Raw genomic sequence first — 21,299 nt, 5'->3', positions numbered from 1 at the left:
GGAGGCGGAATCCCGTCTTCGGTGCGCCTGTGCCTGTTGACTGCAAGGAATGAATGTGTCCGCTGGAGGGCGCCAGACACCCAGGCCAAGAGCAGAAGTGGCCTGGAAGTGGCTGAGCCTTGAGCTTTGCTAGTGACGGGGAACTGAGGGAAAAGCGGCAGCGTGCTGAGCTCCTGCCGCAGGTTGGGGGTCCCACCTGGCGCAGACCTCTTGGCTTTGGCACCTTGACATTTTCTCTTACAAATGGGGAGAAAAATCCCTGCTAATGGCTTGAATGGCAGGTGAGGAGGACAGGAGCTCTGTGCTACATTCTGTGTCCTTACACCCGAGGAGTGGGAGACAGGGTCTTAGCCTGTGTCCAATCCTCTAGCAGTCCGACCAGGGTGCTATTCCCACACTGTCACGCACACCCAGCCTGGGGCCAGCTTGCCGTTCTGGAAGGCACACCATGGCTGGGTGCCCAGGCAGGTGCCTGGAGCATGGCCCTCCCCAGGGTTCAGACACCCCTCCAGGGGCAGCTAGACGTCAGGCCACCCTGCAGTACCTGCCTAATGAAGGGGAGTAAAGAGTGGGGAAGTGCAGACACAGGGTATTGAGCAAGGTGCCTTCCCCCTGTAGGCCTCTGTGGCTGGCTGAGCACGCCATGCTGAGAACCTGCCTGCCAAAGTGGGGGCACTGACAGTGTGGCCTGTTTCTCCAGGGGGCAGGAGGGAGAGGACGTGGGGGAAAAGCCGTTCAACAAAAAGGCACCTCATCCCAGGGCAGAGAGCAATGGAGGAGCCAAGTCAGGAAGTGGAGTAAACATCGGCAGATGCAGTCCCCGGAGGCCGTGCCTGGGGCAGGGTGGCAGTGCCACCATCTTAGCAGAGAGTAGAGCGGCCGAGCACCCTTCCAGCTGCAGGTGGCGGCCCGGGAGGCGCTACAAAGCCCGGCACTGGCTCCCTGCAGAGCAAGAGTGCCGCGGCGTCCTCACCTGGGCTCGGATCAGGGCCTCAAAGCTGGGCTGGAAGTAGTCGAGCCGGCTGTGGTAGAACCGCGGCATCTCATCCAGGAGCTGCTTGTTCTTGGCCTCGAAGTCGTCCCGCACAGGCCGCAGCTCTTCTCGGGCCTGGAAAGCAAGACGTCGGGGTCAGGGCTCCTGGTGGCTGACCTGGCATCCACGCTGGGGGCACGATGTGTGTGCTGGGGGTAGGTGGGTGGGGAGCATTGGAACATCTGTGCCTTGCTCCCACAGCCCCGGAGTCGGTCCCCAGGTGGAGGAGGCCTGGGTGCAGGGTCCCACAGGGCCCGCTGTCCATATCCACTGCTCCCTTTCCTTGGTACCTGGTGGAGTTTGGCCAGCACGGGCCCCGTCTTCTCCTTCTCCTCGTACTTCTCCACCTTGGCCTGCAGCCTCCGGTAGTCCTGCAAGGCCTGCTCCCGCCGCTTCACGGCCATGTTGAGGCTTGGGAAGACACTGCCGAACCTGTCGGACACAGGCCATTCTGCGAGCTGTGGCTTAGCAGCTTGGGGTGCTGCCAAGCGCATAGCCCGTGCGCCTGCTGAGTGCACTTGGGGGTTTGGCGCGAGCACACCAGCTGAGGCCCCGGCGCTGGATGAGCTCCTGCCACTAAGGGTGCTCTCTGGGGTCAGGCCGAGGGAAAGAAGGCAGGGCCAAGGGTCAGCCTGCTGACCTGAGATGAGCCACGGGGGTGGGAATGCTGGGAGCCACTGTCGCGGCCACTGCTCCTCCCCCGCCTGCCTCACATGGCCCTGGCCATGGCAGAGACCCAGAACAGAACAATGGCAGAGCTGAAGACTCCTCGCACTCCTTGGCCCAACATCTTCCTTTCATACAACAATCAAAACTGAGGTCAGAGAGACACAACATGACACGTCCAAGGTTGCCATGAAGTAGTGACCATGCAGCAGAGAGCTCAGGAGTCCCAGTTCTCTGGCACCTCCCCACCACCTCATCCTGACGCTAGCAGGTGACACCTACAGTCAAAACCTAGTCTGGGGGGTACCTGGGAGGCTCAGTCATTAAGTGTCTGTCTTCAGCTCAGGTCATGATCCCAGGGTCCTGGGATGGAGCCCCACATCAGGCTCCCTGCTTGACAGGAAGTCTGTTTCTCCCTCTCCTGCTCCCCCTGCTTGTGCTCCCTCTCTCGCTGTGTCTCTATCAAATAAATAAGTGGCGTCTTTAAAACAAAAACAAAAACAAAAACAAAAACAAAAACAAAAAACCTAGTCTGAGCTATTTCTATCAGCAGACCATGGCACAAGTAGGAATCCTCTGGTTCTCCCACTGAAATGGTGACAACCGTCCAACCAGATGTTTGGGGAAAACTTAAGGGCATCTGCCTGGCTCCCCCACCCCACCCACCATTCTAAAGGACCACAGGGAAAGGCTGAGGAGCATGCCATTCACACAGAGTGGCAGTGGACACTTTGGCCCCTGTGGGCATCATCTCTGCGACAGGTGTCATCTTTAATCAGGAAGGGCAAGGAGATCGTGAGATAGACAGAGGGCAGGACCGCATCCCAGGCAGGGATGCTGCCCTTCTCTTGATTAATAAGTGTTGAAGACCAAGAAACCTGCAAGCAGGTGTTCTGGACAGGAGGGGACAGGCCAGCTTCCCTGAATGCAAAGCCTGCAGGGCAGGGGGAGCTGTCGCTGTTGTGGGATGCGGCAGGTGTCTGCTCTGTAAACCGGGGGAGCCTGCAGCCCGAGCAGATCTGGCCCCGCAACCGAGGTAAAGGGTGGTGGCAGCCCTGGGGTTATTTGAGGCTGCTAGCCCCAGAGGGGGCAACTCAGAGGCAGGAGCACGTGGCGGGGACTCCCCCCTTCATGGGTGCCCAGGAGCTCCCAGGCCACGATTAGATAGCCTGGATGCCACATCAGGAACGATTCTCCAAGTCTGCCTCTCAAAGGGGTATGCCCACAAAGTTGGGGTTCTTTCTTTTCACTTTTTTATTTAAAATTCTAGTTAGATAAAATTTTTTTTTAAATATTTATTTATTTGAGAGGCAGAGAGAGACAATGAAAGAGAGAGAGCATGAGAGAAGAGGAAGTGAGTGGGAGAAGCAGACTTCTGCTGAGCAGCAAGCCCGATGTGGGACTCGATTCCGGGACTCCAGGATCATGACCTGAACCGAAGGCAGTCACTTAACCAACTGAGCCACCCAGGTGCCCCAGATGAATTTGGTTTTTAAAAGCCTCATCAGGGGCACCTGGGTGGCTCAGTGGGTTAAAGCCTCTGCCTTCCGCTCGGGTCGTGATCTCAGGGTCCTGGGATCGAGCCCCGCATCGGGCTCTCTGCAAGGCAGGGAGCCTGCTTCCTCCTCTCTCTCTGCCTGCCTCTCTGCCTACTTGTGATCTCTGTCTCTGTCAAGTAAATAAGTGAAATCTTAAAACAAACAAACAAACAAACAAAAAAACCTCATCAAGTCAAGAGTGCCTGTGACACAGAATAATGTTTTTTTTTGTTTTGTTTTTTTGCCAGAGAACAGAGAATATAAATTTGACCAAAGCACTGAATTTCCCAGCCAAGGCTAAGGGATGCTGGCAGGAGATTCTGGTGGAACAAAAGGCTTATCCCTAAGAAAGGGCACTAAAACGCATCCCTTTAATGAATGGGGAGTGCTGATGGGCTCACTACCCCACTGGAAAGGCTAAAAGTGGCTAAGACATGCCCTTAGACCAATCAGTCATCAAATCAACAGTGAACGACAGATCTGACCGCAGAAGAGGTCTCCTTGGTGCTGTGCGAACTGGGTGTGGGGACTGGCTACCTCCAGGACAAAGGTGTCCCCTCGCTCCCTCCAATCCATGGTAGGTCTGCAGAGATGAGATCACCGGCAAGGACTGGCCTCGCCATTTGTGCCTCTGGTAGGGGCTCTCTGATGGGGTCTCAGTGGCTAGGCGAACCCCTCTCCCTTCCTAGGAGGGTGACCAGCAGCTGAGAGGTGGGGGCTCAAGGCAGCAGGTGCAATGGAGCCTGAGAGAGAGAGCACCTCCCCCTCCACCCCAGCCAGACCAGGGGCCACTGCTGGCACCCTCATTCTCTTATTAGAATTGACTTGACTAGGTGGCCCCAGGGCCAGGGCCTCTGCTGTCCGTGCTGCAGGTGGCCTTGGGGGGAGTGGGCGCAGACAGGACGAGGAGCAGGAAGCAGCAGGTGAAGCGTTTTCTATTAGAAAGAGGGCAGCAGCATGAACACAGCACGCGGGGCACGGTCTCGGGGGCTGGGTGGGATGACCACCACACTGGTTGATGGTGCAGTTCTGGATACCCTCTGACCCCAGCAGCACTTGTCTTTCCGCTCGTCCTTTGTTGTCACTGGGGGTCGGTTCCCAGAGCCTTCCTGTGTCAAAGGCACCAGAGACACCGACTACATGCAAGGACTGGATCAGCTTATAAAGGAGATAGGACTCCCAATGGGGGGCCAAGCCCCGGGCCCCAAGGAGGGAGCAAGGCATGGGGCCAGGACTACAGATGCCCACACGATCCCAGGCAACCTGAGGGCCCACCAAGTGTAAGAGTGGGTGTGCCTCCAAGACGGGGCTCAGTCTCTGGAAGCAAGACCACCTGTTCCCTGTGGGGAAGAAGTGGCCCCAGCGCACACTGGCCCCAGCTGCTCTGTTAGAGCCAAACATCTCTTTACCACGGTAACTTCTGCCACCCAAGATGGTACCCCTCAGTCACACCAAGAGGCCTCAGGAGGCTTAGCTGGCTTAGGTCATCACAGGCGGGTCAGGAGTCACTTACCACCTGGGTGGCTTTGGGCCCTGGGCTCCGGGACTCCCTTGCGGGAAGAGGCAGGTGTCATGCCCTACTTACATTAAAGTGGGTGAACTGAGGGCGGGCAGGGAGACCAGACAGTGCATTTGAGGTGGCAGACAAAAACGTGGCGGCCCAGGGCTCTGTAATCCTGGTTCCGGTTACTGCCCCAGTGAGGCCCCACCCCCCCATTAACTATGTGGACATGACACGAGAGACTCTGCCGGCTCCCTGCGCTGGGCAGTGTGGGCACCAGGCTGGGGAGCAAGGCCAGGAGCCCGGATGGCAGCGGTCCAGGGCCCCAGGTGTGGAGTGTCTGGTGCTCTCCTCCATCCTCAGGTCAGGGAAGAAAGGGGGCAGGGAAGTGGGGTAGGCACAGGCTGCTCCCTGGGCCTTCTCAGACTTGCTCCCACGACTGCTCAGGGGTACCTGCTGATTTCAGCTGACCAGGAAAGGTGGGGGACCTGGCTCTCCCCGAGGCCAGAAGTGCACACTTTCACCGGGCTGCCACTAAGAAACAAGGCTGGAAAGCTGGACCCCCTCTGCTCAGTGTCCCACTTTCCCTGATAATTAGCGGTGACGGGGATCACGGGGAACACTGCAAACACGGAAGGCCCTGGGCCAGGGCCCACAGGCAGACTCTACTTTCCATAGGCAGCCCAACCCACCACAAGCCACCACTTCAGCCCATAGCCGCCTCTGTCCCCTTCCTCCTGAGCGCAGACTTGAGCCACCACAGGGATGGACTTCAGGCCTCCCCTTCGATAGATGGGAAAACCGACTCAGAGGAGCAGGGACCTGGCCAGGGCTGCGGGTATGCTGGCCCGCCCACCGCACAGCACCACTGTGGCGATTACAGACCATCCGGATCCTTCTTCCAGAGGGTGCCACTTTGGCATCCGCCTAGGTCGCAAGCTCCTAAAATCTGTGCTGTGTCTATGCTTCCAAGAAGGACGAACTGGGCTGGGCCCACGCCACACCGTCACTGAAGCTCTGCCCAGGTGACTATGACTGTCCTAAGGTTCAACCAAACTGCCCCCCCCCACGCCCCAAGTGATGGGGTGAGGAGGCAGAGAGAGGGAGGAGGGAAAGGGGGAAGGAGAAAGAGGCCGGCTGGGAGGTAGGCTGCGAGCAGCCGGCCCTGGTGGGGAATGCCTGCCATTCCTCAATCCGTGCCCACACAGCCGGGATCTTCCACCCACCAGGAAAGGGAAATTGAAAGCATCCCCATCCGACCATGTGAACGCAGCCCAGAGACTGGGGGATTAGAGGCCAAGCCCCCTGGGGGGAGACTGGGGGCGGCTGGGCAGCCATGTGGCGATGTTCTTCATCAGAGGACAGGAAAGCTGCAGTTTCCTGTTTCCGGTACCGGGGTCCCCGGGAGCGTCTCTCCTGGCAAGAGGCGGCAACAGGCAGTGCCGGTTTTATGTGGTTAGGGGAGATCGCATGTCGGCGCTGGGATGGAGGAGCCTGCCAGGGAGGCAGGCAGGCCTGGGAGGCTCAGGCAGAGGTCAGCGGATCTGCTGCGGAGATGGTGCCCGCCCACTGTGCTGCTCACCCACCTTCCTGGCAGGTGGTGGGCTGCTGGGGCGGTGGGAAGCAGCCGGGATTTCTCTCCATTTGGCTCTAGAAGCCAGGCATCAGATTTCAAGGCCGCCTCCTTGGTTGTGAAATCGAGATGGGAGTCAGTCCCCTTGTTCTCTGAGCTGGTGTCCCCTGCCTAGCTCTGCTAGCCGTGGGTGTCCATGGCAGCCTCGGTGGCGGCCCCTGGTCCTTCCCATCCAGTTGTCGACCCTCGGTCCCAGAGACCCGGTCAGAAGGCTGCCAGCAATGGAGCTCCTGCTGACACCTCCCTCCCAAGCCACCAGCCTCCTCGGCACCCAGTTCCTCATGGGACCCTGCGACCCGGGGCCGAGCAAGGGACAGAGGGCCGGGGTTCAGGGAAGGAATGGGGGATGCAGGGAAAAATCTCTTCCCACGCAGGCCGAGTCTCCAGACAGCCCAGGCCTAGAAACAGCTTTCCCTAACCCCACCCCTTGGACCCGAACAGGGAGCGAAGAGCTCCAGAGCCCCAATGCCAGGGGCTGGAGGACCAAAACCTGCTCTCTTCGTCTCCCTCCGGGCCTCGGTCCAGGCCTAATGGTAATTAGCAGAGCCTCATTACCCGGGCCTGGTGAGGCAGCTGCCAGGGACCACCACAGGAGAGGTAATAAAGTGCAGCTGCCGGGCTGGAGCGGGAGCCTTTCTAGGTCAGAGGCAGTTTGGGAGAGGCTGGGGGGGAAGATGAAGTGATCCGGGAGCTTCAAGGCAATGCTCCTCCTGCCCACCCCCGGCCCACCCCCTCTGGGGACTCAGGGAATAGGCCCGTCTGATCACTGCCCAGGGCCTGCCGGAGAGAAAATGAGTCTTACAGAAGAACTTTTGACCCTGACAGGTCACGAGTTAGGGGACCTTCCCAGGCAGGACCCCGCTGCTGCGCCCTTCCCCATGTGCAGCCACCCCCACATTTCAAAAGCCGAACGCTCCAGGCAGCTGCTCTCCCAGCGTGGCGGGGAGATGAAAGGCCCTGCCCATCCCCGCAGAGGGCCGGCCGAGATCTCTGCTCGCCCAACGCAGCAAGCTCCGGGCCCTCTGCTTCTCCACCAGGAACAAAGGGGAAAATGGCCAAGTGACCACCAGAGCAGAGGTCGTCCGGCGCGGCAGATCGGAAGTGCCTCATGGTCACTGGGCGCACCAGGGCCAGGTGCGCGCGCTCTGGAGCCACCACACGAACCACCCCCGGGGACCACGGGGCCCGAGGCTGGTGTCCCTGTTGTGATTCTGGTCAGCCCCGCGTGCATCTGGAAACAGGCTGCTAGAGACGCTATCTGGCCACCAACTGGCCAGTGGGCCTGCCTTTCCAATAAGTGCCCTGAGCCCAGGGGTCCCCAGACGACCTTTACTTACTTTTTTAAGGGTTCAATCACAGTCTTTTGAATCTGGTTCACCTGTTAAGAGCAAAAAACCCAAAGACATCAACACCGAGGGGAAGTCAGACTCTTCCTCAAACGGGAGGCTCCAGCCAGGTTCCTGAGAAGAGAAAAGCAGCCTCGGGGCTCTGCTGAGAACCCCGGGCAGGGACGAGACCCAGGCTGGGGGGACTGGGACGGGACTGGCAGGTGGGGCACCCCAACTCTGCTGCTGCAGTGAGCTGACACCCAGGACGCCTGAGGGCAGCAGGGAGTACTGTTCTGGTTCTGGTTTCAGGTCAGGTGTCCTCCCGCTCGCCCACGGCAGCCCTGCTCCGTGGGGAGGCCGGGTGGGCAACAATAGCGAGGGAAAGGGGCTGCAGGCGTGCACAGCTCTCACGGTGAGTGAACCATGGGAAGCAACCAGGGCTGAGGCAGGGCTGGGAAAGAGCTCCCAGGGCTTGCAACACTCGGGCCTCAGAGGGCTTGAAGGCGGCCGAAGAGAAGACCAAGCCCATTAAGGACTCCGTATAGGCACTCCACCCACACAGAAGCCGTGAGAAGGCAGGAGAGACCCCACTTACCTTTTCCTGGTTGAAGGCATCCATCCGCTTCATGGCCGTGTCCAGAGCTGTCACCATGTTCAGGAAGTCCTGGTCTTGCTCGCAGAGGGGATTGGAGAGCAAGTCCAAGGATATCTTCACGGCAGACTTGGACATGGCTGTAAGAGGTCAAAGCTCAGTGAACCTGGGAAGGGACAGGCTTCAAGGTCTTGTTGCCAGGAACCCCGTCCTCCTGCAGTCCAGGGGCCATACCCTGACCTCCCCCAGGCTGCACACCATAAAAGCTTTGGAGTACCAGAGAGCATGAGTCACAAGTCCTTACTGTCCGGTGACTGTTCCTGACCATTGGATGCCACTCTGGGTAATTCTTTTGAGAGGCTTTACCTTTTGCAATGACTTAATTTTCTGAACTCTAGATTTTAACAGAATCATTTGGGTGGGAAGCTATAAAAAAATACTTATTTCTAGCTCTACAGATTCTCATTCAATAAGTCTGGAATCCAAGAACGTGCATTTTAAAGAAACTCTTAGGAGTGCCTGGGTGGTTCAGTCGTTAAGCATCTGCCTTCAGTTCAGGTCATGATCCCGGAGTCCTGGGATTGGGTCCTGCGCTGGATGCCCTACTTGGTGGGAAGCCTGCTTCTTCCTCTCCCACTCCCCCTGCTTGTGTTCCCTCTCTCATTGTGTCTCCCAACAATGGAGCCTTAAAAACCTGTACCAGACCAAGAACTCCAAAGCTGTCAATGGGTTCCACCCCACTACTCCCCCCACCCCCATTTCATTCAGGGCTCCAACAACCCAGGAGACATCTGGGGTGGTGTATTTTGGCTCCATTTCCCAGATGAGGCAGGTGAGGCTCAGAAGAGCTCAAAATGGCCTACAGGTCAGACAGCAACAATGGCCAAGCCAGGCCCCGCCTCCAGGCACCTGCCTCCCGTCCACTGCTTGACCAGGCCTGGAGATACTGTGGTTGGGCCCCACAGGCTCTGCCAGGGTATCTGCTTATGCTGTCCAAGGTAATTTCCCCATGCACGGAGACCACTGCCCCTCGGTAGCCTTGTCCATATGTTCTGACACCCTGTGTGACATATGGGGAGCCCGGAGATCACAGGGCCTCGGAGGGAGCTCTATCAGCAGCTCTGGGGTTCTTGGTCCCAGACAAGTTTTTAGGTCTCCATTACTTGTAAAAAAAAAATTCTACAGGGGCAGGACGAGAGACCGGAGAAGGGCCCGGCCTGCTCCATACTGTCTGTGCCAGTTTCAAGGTCTCAGGGGAAAACAAGTTTCTGAATATATTACTATTTCATGCCATGAATTTAAGATGCTAGCAATCGCAAGATACATCGTTACCGCACAGACCATTAGGAAAGGACAAAAGTGCCAACTAAACGCTATCAAGTGCCACGGTGTCTTGATTTCAGAGATGTTATTAAATGTGAAAAAACGTCTTTGCATGGATGAAAGAAGGGTCACTCCAGTTCATGACAGATGTGGCCTCGCCTGGCCCCTGCATCTAAGGAGGGAGCATCCCTAAGGCCAACCCCAGCCCGCCTTGAGGAAGGGGAGAAAGAGAAGCCCACCAGGGGGGGCCCTCTTCCCTCGGGCCCCTCCACATGCCTACGAAGAGGTTTTTTGTCCTGGTTTTTTCTCGAACCTGAGAGCTTGCTGCCTTCACCCAGCAAAGGGGCAAAGTATGGGAGAAGCCCAGGAAAGCAGACCTCCCAGAAATGTTGAAGCAATGGAGCAAAAAACCCTCTTTCGAAGCTGTGAAGTGACTTTGCAGGCTTAGGAGCAGACATCATGTGGAACCTGCCTGGATTATGAGATGACCTCAGACGGTATAATGAAAGGATAAAGCCTCAGACAAAACTGGAAACGTGTTTGAAAAATTTCTTCCACTAATTTTTTTTTTTTAATATTTGAAGAAAAAACCCTGAAAAGTTGGAATGGGGGAAGACTTCCTTCCCAATTTTCCTTTTCTCTCCTGAAACGTTCACACTTCCTGCCTTTGTCTCTGTTCGAATCATCCAGACCTTCTGAAGTTAATTAACAGCATGGAATTCCCCCGACCCCGGGAGTCCTCACGGGCCTCTGTGAGCGCTGCTGGGCCCCCACTCTTAGGGACTGGGAGGGTGTGGCCAGCCCAGCACAAACTGGGAGCCTGGCGGTCTTTGAACTTTAAAGGGGGCGTCTTAGACGCCACATAGGTCTCTGGAGCCCTGATGCACCCTCAGAATGTAACAGTCAACAAAGACTGGTCACATGCAGGTGGACTTGCCTGGGCACGCGGGATGGGATTTTGGATCTTGTCGAGGCAGTTGAGGAGACCCTAAGATCAGGAAATTTGATTCCCCTCAACCATCTGGAGCAGCAGTTCTCAAAATGAGGTCCCTGGACCAGCTGCAGCAGCACTGCCTCAGGGTGGGCCTTCCAGGGACTCTGATGCACCGGCTGTGGGGTGCAGGCCTTGGGCGGGGCTGGGGCACCGCTATTTCAGGAGGGCCTTCTCTGTCCAGACTCTGCTCTCGACTCCGGGCTCCAGGGGTCCTCCGTTTATCCTGATTTCTTTATTAGAAAACCATGCTATCCACTTCATGGGTCTCTGACATTCCACTGCTTCTAGAGCCGCTCACTCTGAAAACACTACCTTCCCTTCATCTGTGCTCCGACCCTGTGGTTGTTGGGAGAAGCACCCAGGAAAGGAAGCAGTAAGTCACAGCCTCTCTCTCTCTCTCTCTTTTTTTTTTTAATTTTATTTCCTAGGGCGCCTGAGTGGCTCAGTTGGTTAAGCCACTGTCTTCGGCTTGGGTCATGTTCCCAAGGTCCTGCGATCGAGCCCCACATCTGGCTCCTTGCTCAGTGGGGAGCCTGCTTCTCCTTCTCCCTCTACCTGCTACTCTGCTTGCTTGTGCTCTCTGTCATATAAATAAAATTCTTAGAAAAAAATATGGATTTTATTTATTTACTTGATATATAGAAAGAGTACAAGTAGGGGGAGCGACAGGCAGAGGCACAGGGAGAAGCAGACTCCCCACTGAGCAGGGAGCCCAATGCGGGACTCTGATCCCAGGACCCTGAACTGAAGGTAGATGCTTAACCAACTAAGCCACCCAGGTGCCCTATCACAGCCTCTCCTGTACTGGAAAGGCAGTGGCGATCTATGAACAAAGATTCCACCCAGGCAACCTGGAGCTACCCACAAAACAAAAAGACGGGGTAGACCCTTGGCCCACTGCGCACACAGCCTGGAGGTGCCGGGGCAGTCGTGTCCAGACCCACCTGCGTCCTGGGGATGAGCAGCAGCATCTGGCCCTGTGCACAGACCTCGGGAGCCAAGCCGCGCGTGACAGAGGGCCGGAGGTCCACCTATATCCCCAGGCTAGGCCTGGCTTAGGGATAGGCCACCTACCCAGGTCAGCATCGGTGCTCTTCTTCATGTCCTTCTGCAGCCTCCTGGTCTGCTCCTCCAGCCTGCAAGGCAGGGGCATGGTCCTGGGCACCTGGCACCGCCAGCTTGCTTCAGCCCCTTCCTTCCCATCTACCTGAGCTAAGCCCAACCTGACGCTCTGGACCGCCTGCCAGGAGAAGCAGGGGCCCCTGTACCGCGGGGATCTGTCCTACCAATGGGAGGGCCACTGCCAGCTCTGTGCGAGGCCAAGAACCCAAAGGCTAAGAGTTAACGACTCTCACACAGCTATCAGCTGGGGGAGAATTTCTGGCAGTCTGTGAACTGAGCTGCCCTCGGCTCCCGGGCTGCTGGTGGGACAGAGGAGCGGCCCTGCTGTTGGCAGTGCCAGGAGGAGCCCTGTGGGAGCTGAGACCTGGCGGGAGGCTCCTGCCCTTCTCCCCCCAACCCCCCATCCTTCTGGGATTTGACACTCACTGCTGGAGTTTTCCATACTCCCTCTCAAAATCTCTCTCCACCTGTAACCAAAGAGATAACTCAATCATCGGAGAAATGACAACACGCTGGAAAAAATCTGCCAGCCAGCTGAAACTCCCCGCACGCCCTCCCCGGGGCTGCGGAGAACCACCCTGTCCAGTCCACACAAGCACTGGCAGATCGTTAACGACACAGTATCCCTGTGTTCCCGAATTAATTAAGTGTTTGATTTAGGGCAAAAGACTCCCCTCCCACATAGGCCAGCCTGGCAAGTAGCAGCGGACTGTGGCTCTGTTCTGCCACCACAGGGCGCGAGGCACCGGGCTGTGTTCCCTCTCCCCACCCCCCACAACCCCTCGTGGGGCAAGTGAGGTGCTCAGAATGTGATTGAGACTCAGGCAGCCCAGCAGGGAAGCAGGCAGTCCCCTGCTGCTCCACGACCGGTTTCCTTACAGGGCCTACCTCCTGCGACCTTCAAAGTTCAAGGTGTTTCAGGGTGGATCCAGAAAGCTCCTGTCTCCACTCTGTGTGCTGGAATGTTCCCAGCGCAAATTGTTACTCCTGGCTTAGGCAATGCTCTCTTAAAACTCTTCATAAGTTAACCGATTTCCCCGATGCCAGCAACATTTACATCAGGTGAGCGTGAGTCCTGATGCTCCCTCCATGTCAGGGAAGTCAAGAAAGCCACCCGCACACCTACACCTGAATGTCCTCATCTGTCCACCGGGGCCCTGACTATGGTCCCTTAGGAGAGTGGCCTGTGATGCAGATGACATCTGTGAGCCACAAGGAAGGGACTGAGACCTCTCCTCCTTCCTTTCCACATGGGCAGGACCAGCTCCTTGGACAGCTTGCTGAGCCTCTGGGCTGAGGTGCTCCATGCTCTCAGGGTGCTCACCTTGTGCTCCTGGCCACAGCCGCTCCTCCACAGCTGGAGGAGGCAGAGGTACTCATTACCCCCCTGTACTCAGGAACTCCCTCAGACAGAGGCAAAGCAAACCACGTATGATCACACCACTAGAGAGTGGCAGAGCCGGGATTGGGACACGGGTGGCCTGGCTCCAAGGCCTGGGCTCTTACCTGGCATTCTGAGAATGGGGAAAAAGGTATTTGCTGATGAATTAAAGTCATGACCTAAGAAAGATGCCTTCTTGGCTGCTCCCAGAGACTCCTGCCAGTGTGAGCCCTGAACCCTGCTTCTCAATCTCCCGGCAGACTGGCTGAAGCTCAAGGAGAGGGAAACTGTGCAAAGTGTCAAGGCCCCACTATTCTTCATCAACACACTCTTCTGTCACAGTGCCCCGTGAAGCAATGGGGAGTCCCACAGACCCCATACTCCTCCTGTGCATTTGGGTAAACTCAACATAATCCCAGAATGGCAGAACAGTATTTGGGCCAATTATTTCCTGTTACAAGTGAGGGGAACAAAGCCCAGAGGTGGGGGGGTGATTTTCGGGAGGATGCAGGGCTGGTCGGTGGCAAAGGAAGGTGGAATTCAGACTCCAAGCTCAGCACCGTCCTCTGCTTTGAAAATAGCATTCGTTAACCCCACAAACATTTACTGAGCAACTATTAAGTGCAACATATTCTGCCAGGTGTGAGGGCTCTGCTGGTGAACAGACCAGACATGGGAACTGGTGGGAGAGATGGCACAGATTCAATATACAAGTGTACATGTGCAGCCCCACCTGGGGGCAGGGCCACACACTGGAGAACCTGCCTAGCCAGGGACCTACACCATGACAACGTGTCTCTGCCCTTGCATGGACATACCTCACTTTCCTCATCTGAACTGTCAAGTTGTGAGGTAGGAGCTCGGGGTCTCTTCTTACTTTATGCGCCCAGCATCTGGGACCTGACACAAAACTGTGAAGTAAAATTCACCACTGGTTTCCCTCTCTCCGGTAAGTCTTTGCTCTCTTTTCAGCAGACCCCCTGCCCCGCTCTCTCTCCACCCAGGAACCTGACATGTTCATCATCGCCTTCCTTATGATCCAACAAAAGCTGCTCTAGAGAAATTCAATATTCACACCCATGAAAGCATATATTCCTGACAAAAGCTTCACGTGCCACCTATCCTGGGGGATGTGTAGTGGGGCAGGAATCAAAGTCTCAGCCAAAGCCTGAAGAGCATTTGGTGAGATGGCAGGTGGGGGCTTTGTTCTGGGGTGGGGGGCCTGGCCCTGGCCCAGCAAGTCCGCACTGTGGCAGTCTAGCCCTTTCTCTGGCAGTGCCACCGAGGATGGTGGGGGATAGGAGCGAGCAAAGATGGACAAGACCTGAACTCTGATATCAGCTGTGCAGCATGAAAAATACTACCTAATGTTCTGAGTCTGGGTTTCTTTCCTAGCGGAATGGGATCGCTCTGGTTGGGCTTTCCCTGTGAAGACTGCTGGTGGCTGCTGCTTTTTAGCGGTGTCGGGCCTGCTGGCTGGCTTGAAGGATCCCCTAGTAGCCTGTGCCGAGCCCGGTGCCTGGCCTGCTGATGGTGTCTCCTTGCTCCTCTCCTACACGCAGGGGCGCTGGGAGGCCCAGAGCAGTCGTGGGGTGCAGACTGGACCCTAACCCCTCAGCTGGGAGGACAGGCAGCACATAGCATGGAGTCAGCTGATAGCCAGACCTTCAGCTAAGCCTGGATCGTGTGCCTGGGGGTTGCACCGGGGCCTTCCTTCACAAGACACATCCCCTCTCTTACTCTGTAGGATGTGACCACTAAGCAAAGTCTTCACATACAAAAAGCCTTTTTTCCCCTAAAGAAAGAAATTAAACGAAGGAGGTCTTGGTCAGAATCCAGCCCTCCCGAAGATCAAGAACATGGAATCAGGGCTCCTGGAGGGGAGGCGGGTACGGAAAAGCCTGCTGACCCACCGGAGCTATGGCTTTGGCTCCCAGCACCCTCTTTTGCAATCCCCACATGTGCTGATGTGTGTGTGGGATGGTGCAGAGCACCTGGTTCCCCTGGCCGGGACTGCTTGGACTTGCACAGAGAGTGAGCGACGGTGGGGTTCCAGCTGGGCTGGATCACTCTGGTTGCTGAGAAACGAGGTCTCATGCTGGCAGCTGACAACTAGGTTGGGGTAGGGCTGGCTCCTTTGGCCTCTGCTCAAGACCACGTGGCCACCTGCGATGTCCATGAACGTTTCCCTCCTCTGCTTCTGGCAGCCAGGTGTGGCTTGCTCTGACAGCTCGATGGTCTCAAGATCCCTCTCCTCCCCTGGGGGAAAGAGCCAAGGCAACCACCAGGATTCTGACTCCTCAGACAATGGCTAAGGGAATAGAGAGACACACTAGAGTCTCAGTCCAAGGTCTATCCACTCTGAGGGAAGAGCCAAACACAAGAGATCTGAACATCTTTGAATGCTTGATGCTTCTGCCAAAGAGGCGACTGGCCCCAAGTCAACAATGCGAATGTAAACACATGTGCAGGCTGTCAGAGGGTCAGGGTGGGCCGGGCCAGCGAGGTTAGTGCAGGGGGACTGAGCACCCCACCGTAGGCTGCTCACCGCATGCTCCACAGCTTTGGGTGCTGTTCCCCGCTCTCCCTGCCACTGGCTTGGGGTCAGGGTTAACACGGAGCAAGAGTCAGGATTTGTGAAGGGAATAAGGGGGCTGAGCTCCCACCCAAACTGCCACTTGTGAAGGGAAAAGGGAGATGGGTAGGCAGGGCCGGGCCTCCGGCGCCTGAGCCGCACTGTGCCAGGTCGGAGCTGGGGCGGAGGGCATGCAGGCGTTCTAAGAAGCCTCTCTCTGAGGGGTGCTGGGGGCGGGGGAAGCAGCTTTCCCAGGGATGTCGCAACATGATTAAATGCGGCTGAGAGACTCTCTGCCTGGCAAGGGACAATCTCCCTCCAGGGAAGGCTCGACATGGCGACCTGGCCAGTGTTCTGCCTTGAGGCTGTGGAGCGCCGCCCCAGCTGAGAGTCGGAGAGGGCGCCTTCCTGCCCGTGGTGACCCAGGCTAACTGCTTCAGAGACAGCGTCCGTCCTGCCCGGTTGCAGAGGGAGGAGCTGCTTCCCTCCCCCACGCCAAGCTGCTCCAGTTGCCTTCGGGATGGAGGGGCAGGAGGAGGCTAAGCCGAAGGCTGGGACTGGGCGGTGTGGGGGCGCCTGTCCTGCCCCTTCCAGGGCCGTGGCCAGCCCCTGCCGAGAACACACTACCCAGCCTGAGCCCTGACAATAACGGAACTCGAGTTAAGGACCTGGACACAGGAGAAGAGTGTGAGCACCACACAGTGCTTCCTTTGTGTCGGCAGCTGGGTGCCTTGAGCCAAAAACCTCCTGAAACTCCCTGAAGATAATGTGAGCGTTTCTGCCCATGATGGGGCACCAGGACTTCCCGTCAGCAGGCAGCCATGTTTGCCGCTCTCTGACAGTGCCCGGGTAAGACCAGCAGGGTGTTCCCACCATGTGCAGGCAGCTGCCATAAGGGCCTGGGCCCGGCCTGTTGTGGGAGCCTGGAGGGGGCCTGTGTGGCGGAGAACGAGACCCAAAGGGGCAGGCTCTCACTCTTCATACTTCAGTGCCTCTGGGGAGTTGAGGGAGCATAGAACTCTCTTCCAAGCCCTAACGTGGCTCTGGTTCCTTGGGAGAGATCAAAGGCCCGGCCAACCATTTCCTCCCTGCCCCACTAGCGGATCCGGCTGCTCTCGGGACAGGCTGCCTCCCCAGGAGTTTAGAAACTGTCTTCCCATCATGGAGTTGACATTTCTTGAGGGCTCGTTATGTGTCAGACGCTGTGTTCAGTGCTTCATACGCGTGACCTTACATAAGACTCCGAATACGTCAACGGCATGAGTACCAGGATCGTCTGCACTTACGAAGGAGGAAAGCAAGGCTCAGAGAGGGTAAGGGCCTTGTCTACGGTCATCACACACAGCACATGGCAGAGCGGTGGGAATCCAGGCAGGAAACCTCTCAAATCCGGCTTCTTAATCACTAGTTGATGCCCAGTTTGTCTGGGGGAGGAGATTCCCGAAGTCAAAGGACCACAGTTCCATCTCAAACAAGACCCCCATGAGGCGCAGGAGAAGCAGGCCAAGGGCTCATCCGCCAGCCTGTCTGTAAAGCCATCTGCCGGCACTGGGATTGTACCTGTCCTTCCTCTGGGGAGACCTCGCCACTCCTCAGATTAAAAGACCCAGAGATCTGTCAAAAAAGAGCCTCTGGTAAAGAAGCTAGAAAGCAAATTGTAGCCTGTATTTTTCTATGGAGAACAATGGCTATCTCCATAGAGGTAAGGGTGTCGGGAGAGTTTTCTGTTTGTCTGTTTGTGTTTTGGTAGTGAGTGTGGGGAATAAAGGGCCCTTCTCAAAAACCACTTCCCTTTCAGATCTGCCCTGGATTAAACTCTGGAGACTCAAAGCCACACCTTCCCACTTCCTGTAGCCGGCTAGAGCCCAACACTTGCACACCCAGATTCTCTGTGCTTCAGCTGAGGGCCTCCACAGATGGCCAGCCTCTGCATGGGAGGTAAAGTGCCGTCTGTCCTCGGCCTGCCTCACTTGAAAGAGAAACGCAGGCGCACTTCCTTTTAAGTGGCCTGACTTCGGATTTTCCAAAGACTGAGCCATTGGTCAGATGTGTGCTGAACTTCCCTTCTTGCCAAACTGCCGCGGTAGCTTTCCTGTAGTCCTGAGTCCTAGCCAAGCAGGGCTGAGGCTGTGAAGCCAAGGAGGCCCGTCAGGCGCTCCAGCAGGCCAACAGTGCTGGGCACAAGGAGAGGCGGTGTGTAGTAATGCTTCCCCACAGTGAGACCCAGAGCCGGCTCCAATTGGTGGGATAGGGGGTTCAAGAGACCATTTTTTACCAGAATTCCCCAACCTTGGAAGACCTTCACAGCCTGAAGAAGGCAGCCCAAAGGAATGGAATGTGTATGGAACAGAGGCTCCAAGTCACTGTGACTTCATGGGCCTTGGTTTTCTCACCAGAAATATCAGGTTGGATGGGATGATCACTAAGGGCTTCCACCTCTAACTTTCTAAGAATCTGTGATTCCTCTTCCATTCTGGGGATAAAATAGGGATAAAAACTGCAGCCTCTAAGGACACCTGGGTGGCTCAGCGGGTTAAGCCTCTGCCTTTGGCTCAGGTCATGATCTCAGGATCCTGGGATCTAGGCCTGCATCGGGCTACCTGCTCTGCAGGGAGCCTGCTTCCCTCTCTCTCTCTGCCTACTCGTGATCTCTCTCTCTGTGTCAAATAAATAAATAAATAAAATCTTTAAAAACAAACAAACAAACAAACAAACAAAGAAAACAAAACCCGCAGACTCTCAAGGGGGTAGGATTCACTCATGCCCTCCCGCAGACTCTGGGTCCTTGCCAAGATGCCTTTAGCAGTGGAGAGAAAGGGACCTCCCCAGAGAAGCTTCCTGACCCTCACACAGCTTGACTGGCTGGAGATAAAGGTTTGGGACATGTCCTCGGCGGGGGCCTACGTTTCAGGAGCCCTCTTAGGGAAGCACAGACTACAAGCTAGATCATAGAGATGGGCCCTACAGGAGCCACAGATTCCTCCTCACCTGTCACCTACTTCCTTGACCCACCCAAGGATGATGGGGAGGAGCCCAGGCTGATCTGGAGAAGGAAAATGTCCCAGGCTAGGAGGTCCCCACAAACCCCAGTCTAGGTGAGGTTCTAGAGTGACACGGCTGGGAGGAAGGCAGCCTGGGCGCAGCCCTCTCAGGCCCACGATGAGCTGAATCAAAGTTCTGGTTCTCTGGAAAGGACACGTGAGAGAGACTGAGCTTCAGAATGAAAGAATCGGGTTACTCACTGTTTTGGGGACAATCTGTTTCTTGGGCTGCCCAATCTTGAAAGGAATCCTATGAGAGAAAGAGACAAAGGGGGCTTTTAGGAGAGATGGGGAGGGATGTGGTTGAAAAGCACTGATGAAGTGTAAGCTGCTGTCCTCCTGCAGCGGCTTGCTCCCAGCCCCTGTGCGGCACACCCCGTGGGGCTAGAGCCTGCGGTAGCCAGGCCGGGCTCCGGAGTGCCAGGCTCCGGAGCGTCAGCTGGGAGTCGTGGGCACCACCTTCTGCCCCAGAGCATCTCTCCTAGCAAGAGTCCGGTGTGCAGCTGCATTGCAGGGGTGGGGGCGGGAAAGGGGAGACACCGATCAGCTCACAGTCACTGTATATCTGCATCCCGAGGAGCTGTAAAGTCAGAAATTACAGGTTCACCGGGGTAGCGATCAGCCTTGAAAACCAGCGTTTAAAAAAACACCACGAGCAGCACTTCTCATCTGCCTTAGGGGCTTCACTACTTCGCTACAAGGGACAAACAGTAGCCCTACAGAGTGGCTGCTGTGGCTGGAGAGGGATGACAAGCTACAGGGGCATGAAGGACCAGCCAGGCTGGGTCATTCCCGGTAAGAACTGACAAAAGTGAGCCGTGGTTAATTCGTAGAGGACTCTGAGCCTAGCCCAAGTCTGTGCTGACCCTGCTGGGATGCTCTGCCCTGCAGGTTCCCCACTTGGAAACCAACGACAGTTTGGCATAACAGAAGGAAGGTCAAGGTCTAGGGTCTAAAGCAACCCACCACTGCTGCCTCTGCCTCTGCCTCCGAGCCGGCCACCCTCCTGCACGTAAGGAGGGCCCAGCGATTCACTTCGTACTCTGTGAAAGGACAGGGTCAAACCGGGTAATTCAGAAGCTGCCTTGAGGTGCTGAGAATTTTGATTCTCCGATTCTGAAAAGCGTGCCCAGGCCAGAGGCAAACACAGCCAGTGTCCATGGCTGGAGAAACGGAAAGTCCCCGAACCCACTTCTCCCCGCTCAGCTAACAGGGAGTTAAGTGCTCCTGGGATCAGCTCAGGTGCAGGGCCACAGCAGGAGAGCCCTGAGGGGACAATGCCACTCCCACTCCTTTCAGTGCTCCCGTTCAAACCCAAACCTCCCGCTTCCACCCATTCACCTGCCCTTTGCCTCCGCACCCCCTTCTGCCCAAGCCTGCTTTCTCTTGGCCCAAACTGACCAACACTGTTGCTAAACCCAATGGTATAATTAACCACCGATAATAACCCCAGACAACAAGCCGGTTGAGAGGATGGGCTGGCCTGAGTCACAGTGGTTTAAATTTAATTTCTGGAGGACATCCTGTTTATTGTTAACCCAGCCCGGTAATTTGGGAGCGTTAACCCTTTGGGGCTGGCTGACTCACGTGGCTTCTGTAAACAAATAATCGGGCAGCTCTATAATTAGCGGAGGGAAGGTAAGCGCTGGAACTGAAAAGGAGAGTAAAGAATTGCTCTTTCCTGTCTTACAGCTCTAAAGTACTGAGGTTAGGGGAGCACAGCTCCGGAATCCCCTCCTCTTGCCCCCTGGTAACTCTCCCCAAAATTAGGGATCAGAGTTGACTGATACAATGGTTTTGGCCAGCGAACAACTGCCCTCAAGGGCCATTTTGGTGACAGTGCAAATGAGGTCCTGGTGGCATTGAGAAAAGATTGACTCTGCTCCACGCGAAGCACGCTGTGGTCTAACAAGCTCTAGACCGGGAATCAGAGAGCCTGCTCTCTGCCTCTGATTTGTTTTGTGGACAAATCATGAGCTCTCCAGAGCTCAGTTTCTTAAACTCTAAAACCAAGGAGATGGACTAGAGGGTCCCTTCAGCCCATCTAAAACTTGAATTCTAGTGGCACCTGGGTGGCTCAGTGGGTTAAGGCCTCTGCCTTCGGCTCAGGTCTGATCCCAGGGTTCTGGGATCCCAGGGTCCTGGGATCGAGCCCCGCATCGGGCTCTCTGCTCAGCGGGGAGACTGCTTCCCCCTTCTCTCTCTGCCTGCCTCTCTGCCTACTTGTGATCTCTCTAAGTAAAATAAATAGAAAATCTTAAAAAAAAAAAAAACCAAACCAAAAACACTGAATTCTGAACTGAATCTTTGTTGCAGGAACATGGGAGCCAGATGAGAATTCTCCAGAATTCGCACAGTTGTCTTCAAAATGATGCTAACTGGGAGTCTAGTACTACAGAACCAGCTACAAAGAAATTAGGAACTTAGATGCTATTACTTGTGGTGCCACAGCCTCTCTAAATCTTAATTTGGAATCACAGTATTTTTAGAATTGCAAGTTACCATAGAAATTGTTCCAGTTCAACCCTCTCATTTTGTAGATGGGAGAGCCAATATGGAGAGGTCCAGTGAC

The 21,299-nt window shown here is 56.0% G+C and overlaps 1 protein-coding gene across 2 annotated transcripts in view; it reads right to left on the bottom strand.

The window, feature by feature from the left end:
* The window catches only part of BIN3 (bridging integrator 3), a 42,750-nt gene that overhangs the window by 2,600 nt on the left and 18,851 nt on the right, over positions 1-21,299 (bottom strand). The window contains exons 2-8 of one of the 2 annotated variants that reach the window (XM_082729275.1): positions 18,929-18,977; positions 12,157-12,197; positions 11,683-11,744; positions 8,295-8,431; positions 7,709-7,749; positions 1,324-1,465; positions 974-1,108 (exon numbers count right to left, since the gene is read on the bottom strand). In XM_082729275.1, the coding sequence (XP_082585401.1) occupies positions 974-1,108; positions 1,324-1,465; positions 7,709-7,749; positions 8,295-8,431; positions 11,683-11,744; positions 12,157-12,197; positions 18,929-18,977 (607 nt within the window). Of the gene's footprint in view, positions 1-973; positions 1,109-1,323; positions 1,466-7,708; positions 7,750-8,294; positions 8,432-11,552; positions 11,637-11,682; positions 11,745-12,156; positions 12,198-18,928; positions 18,978-21,299 lie in introns of those variants that run through there. The other variant, XM_082729274.1, reaches the window with a different exon arrangement.

The sequence above is a fragment of the Mustela nivalis genome (assembly GCF_964662115.1).
Source record: "Mustela nivalis genome assembly, chromosome: 4".
Lineage (NCBI taxonomy): Eukaryota > Metazoa > Chordata > Mammalia > Carnivora > Mustelidae > Mustela > Mustela nivalis.
The sequence above is the reverse complement of the archived record's forward strand: the minus strand, read 5'-3'. Positions and strand labels throughout refer to the sequence as shown.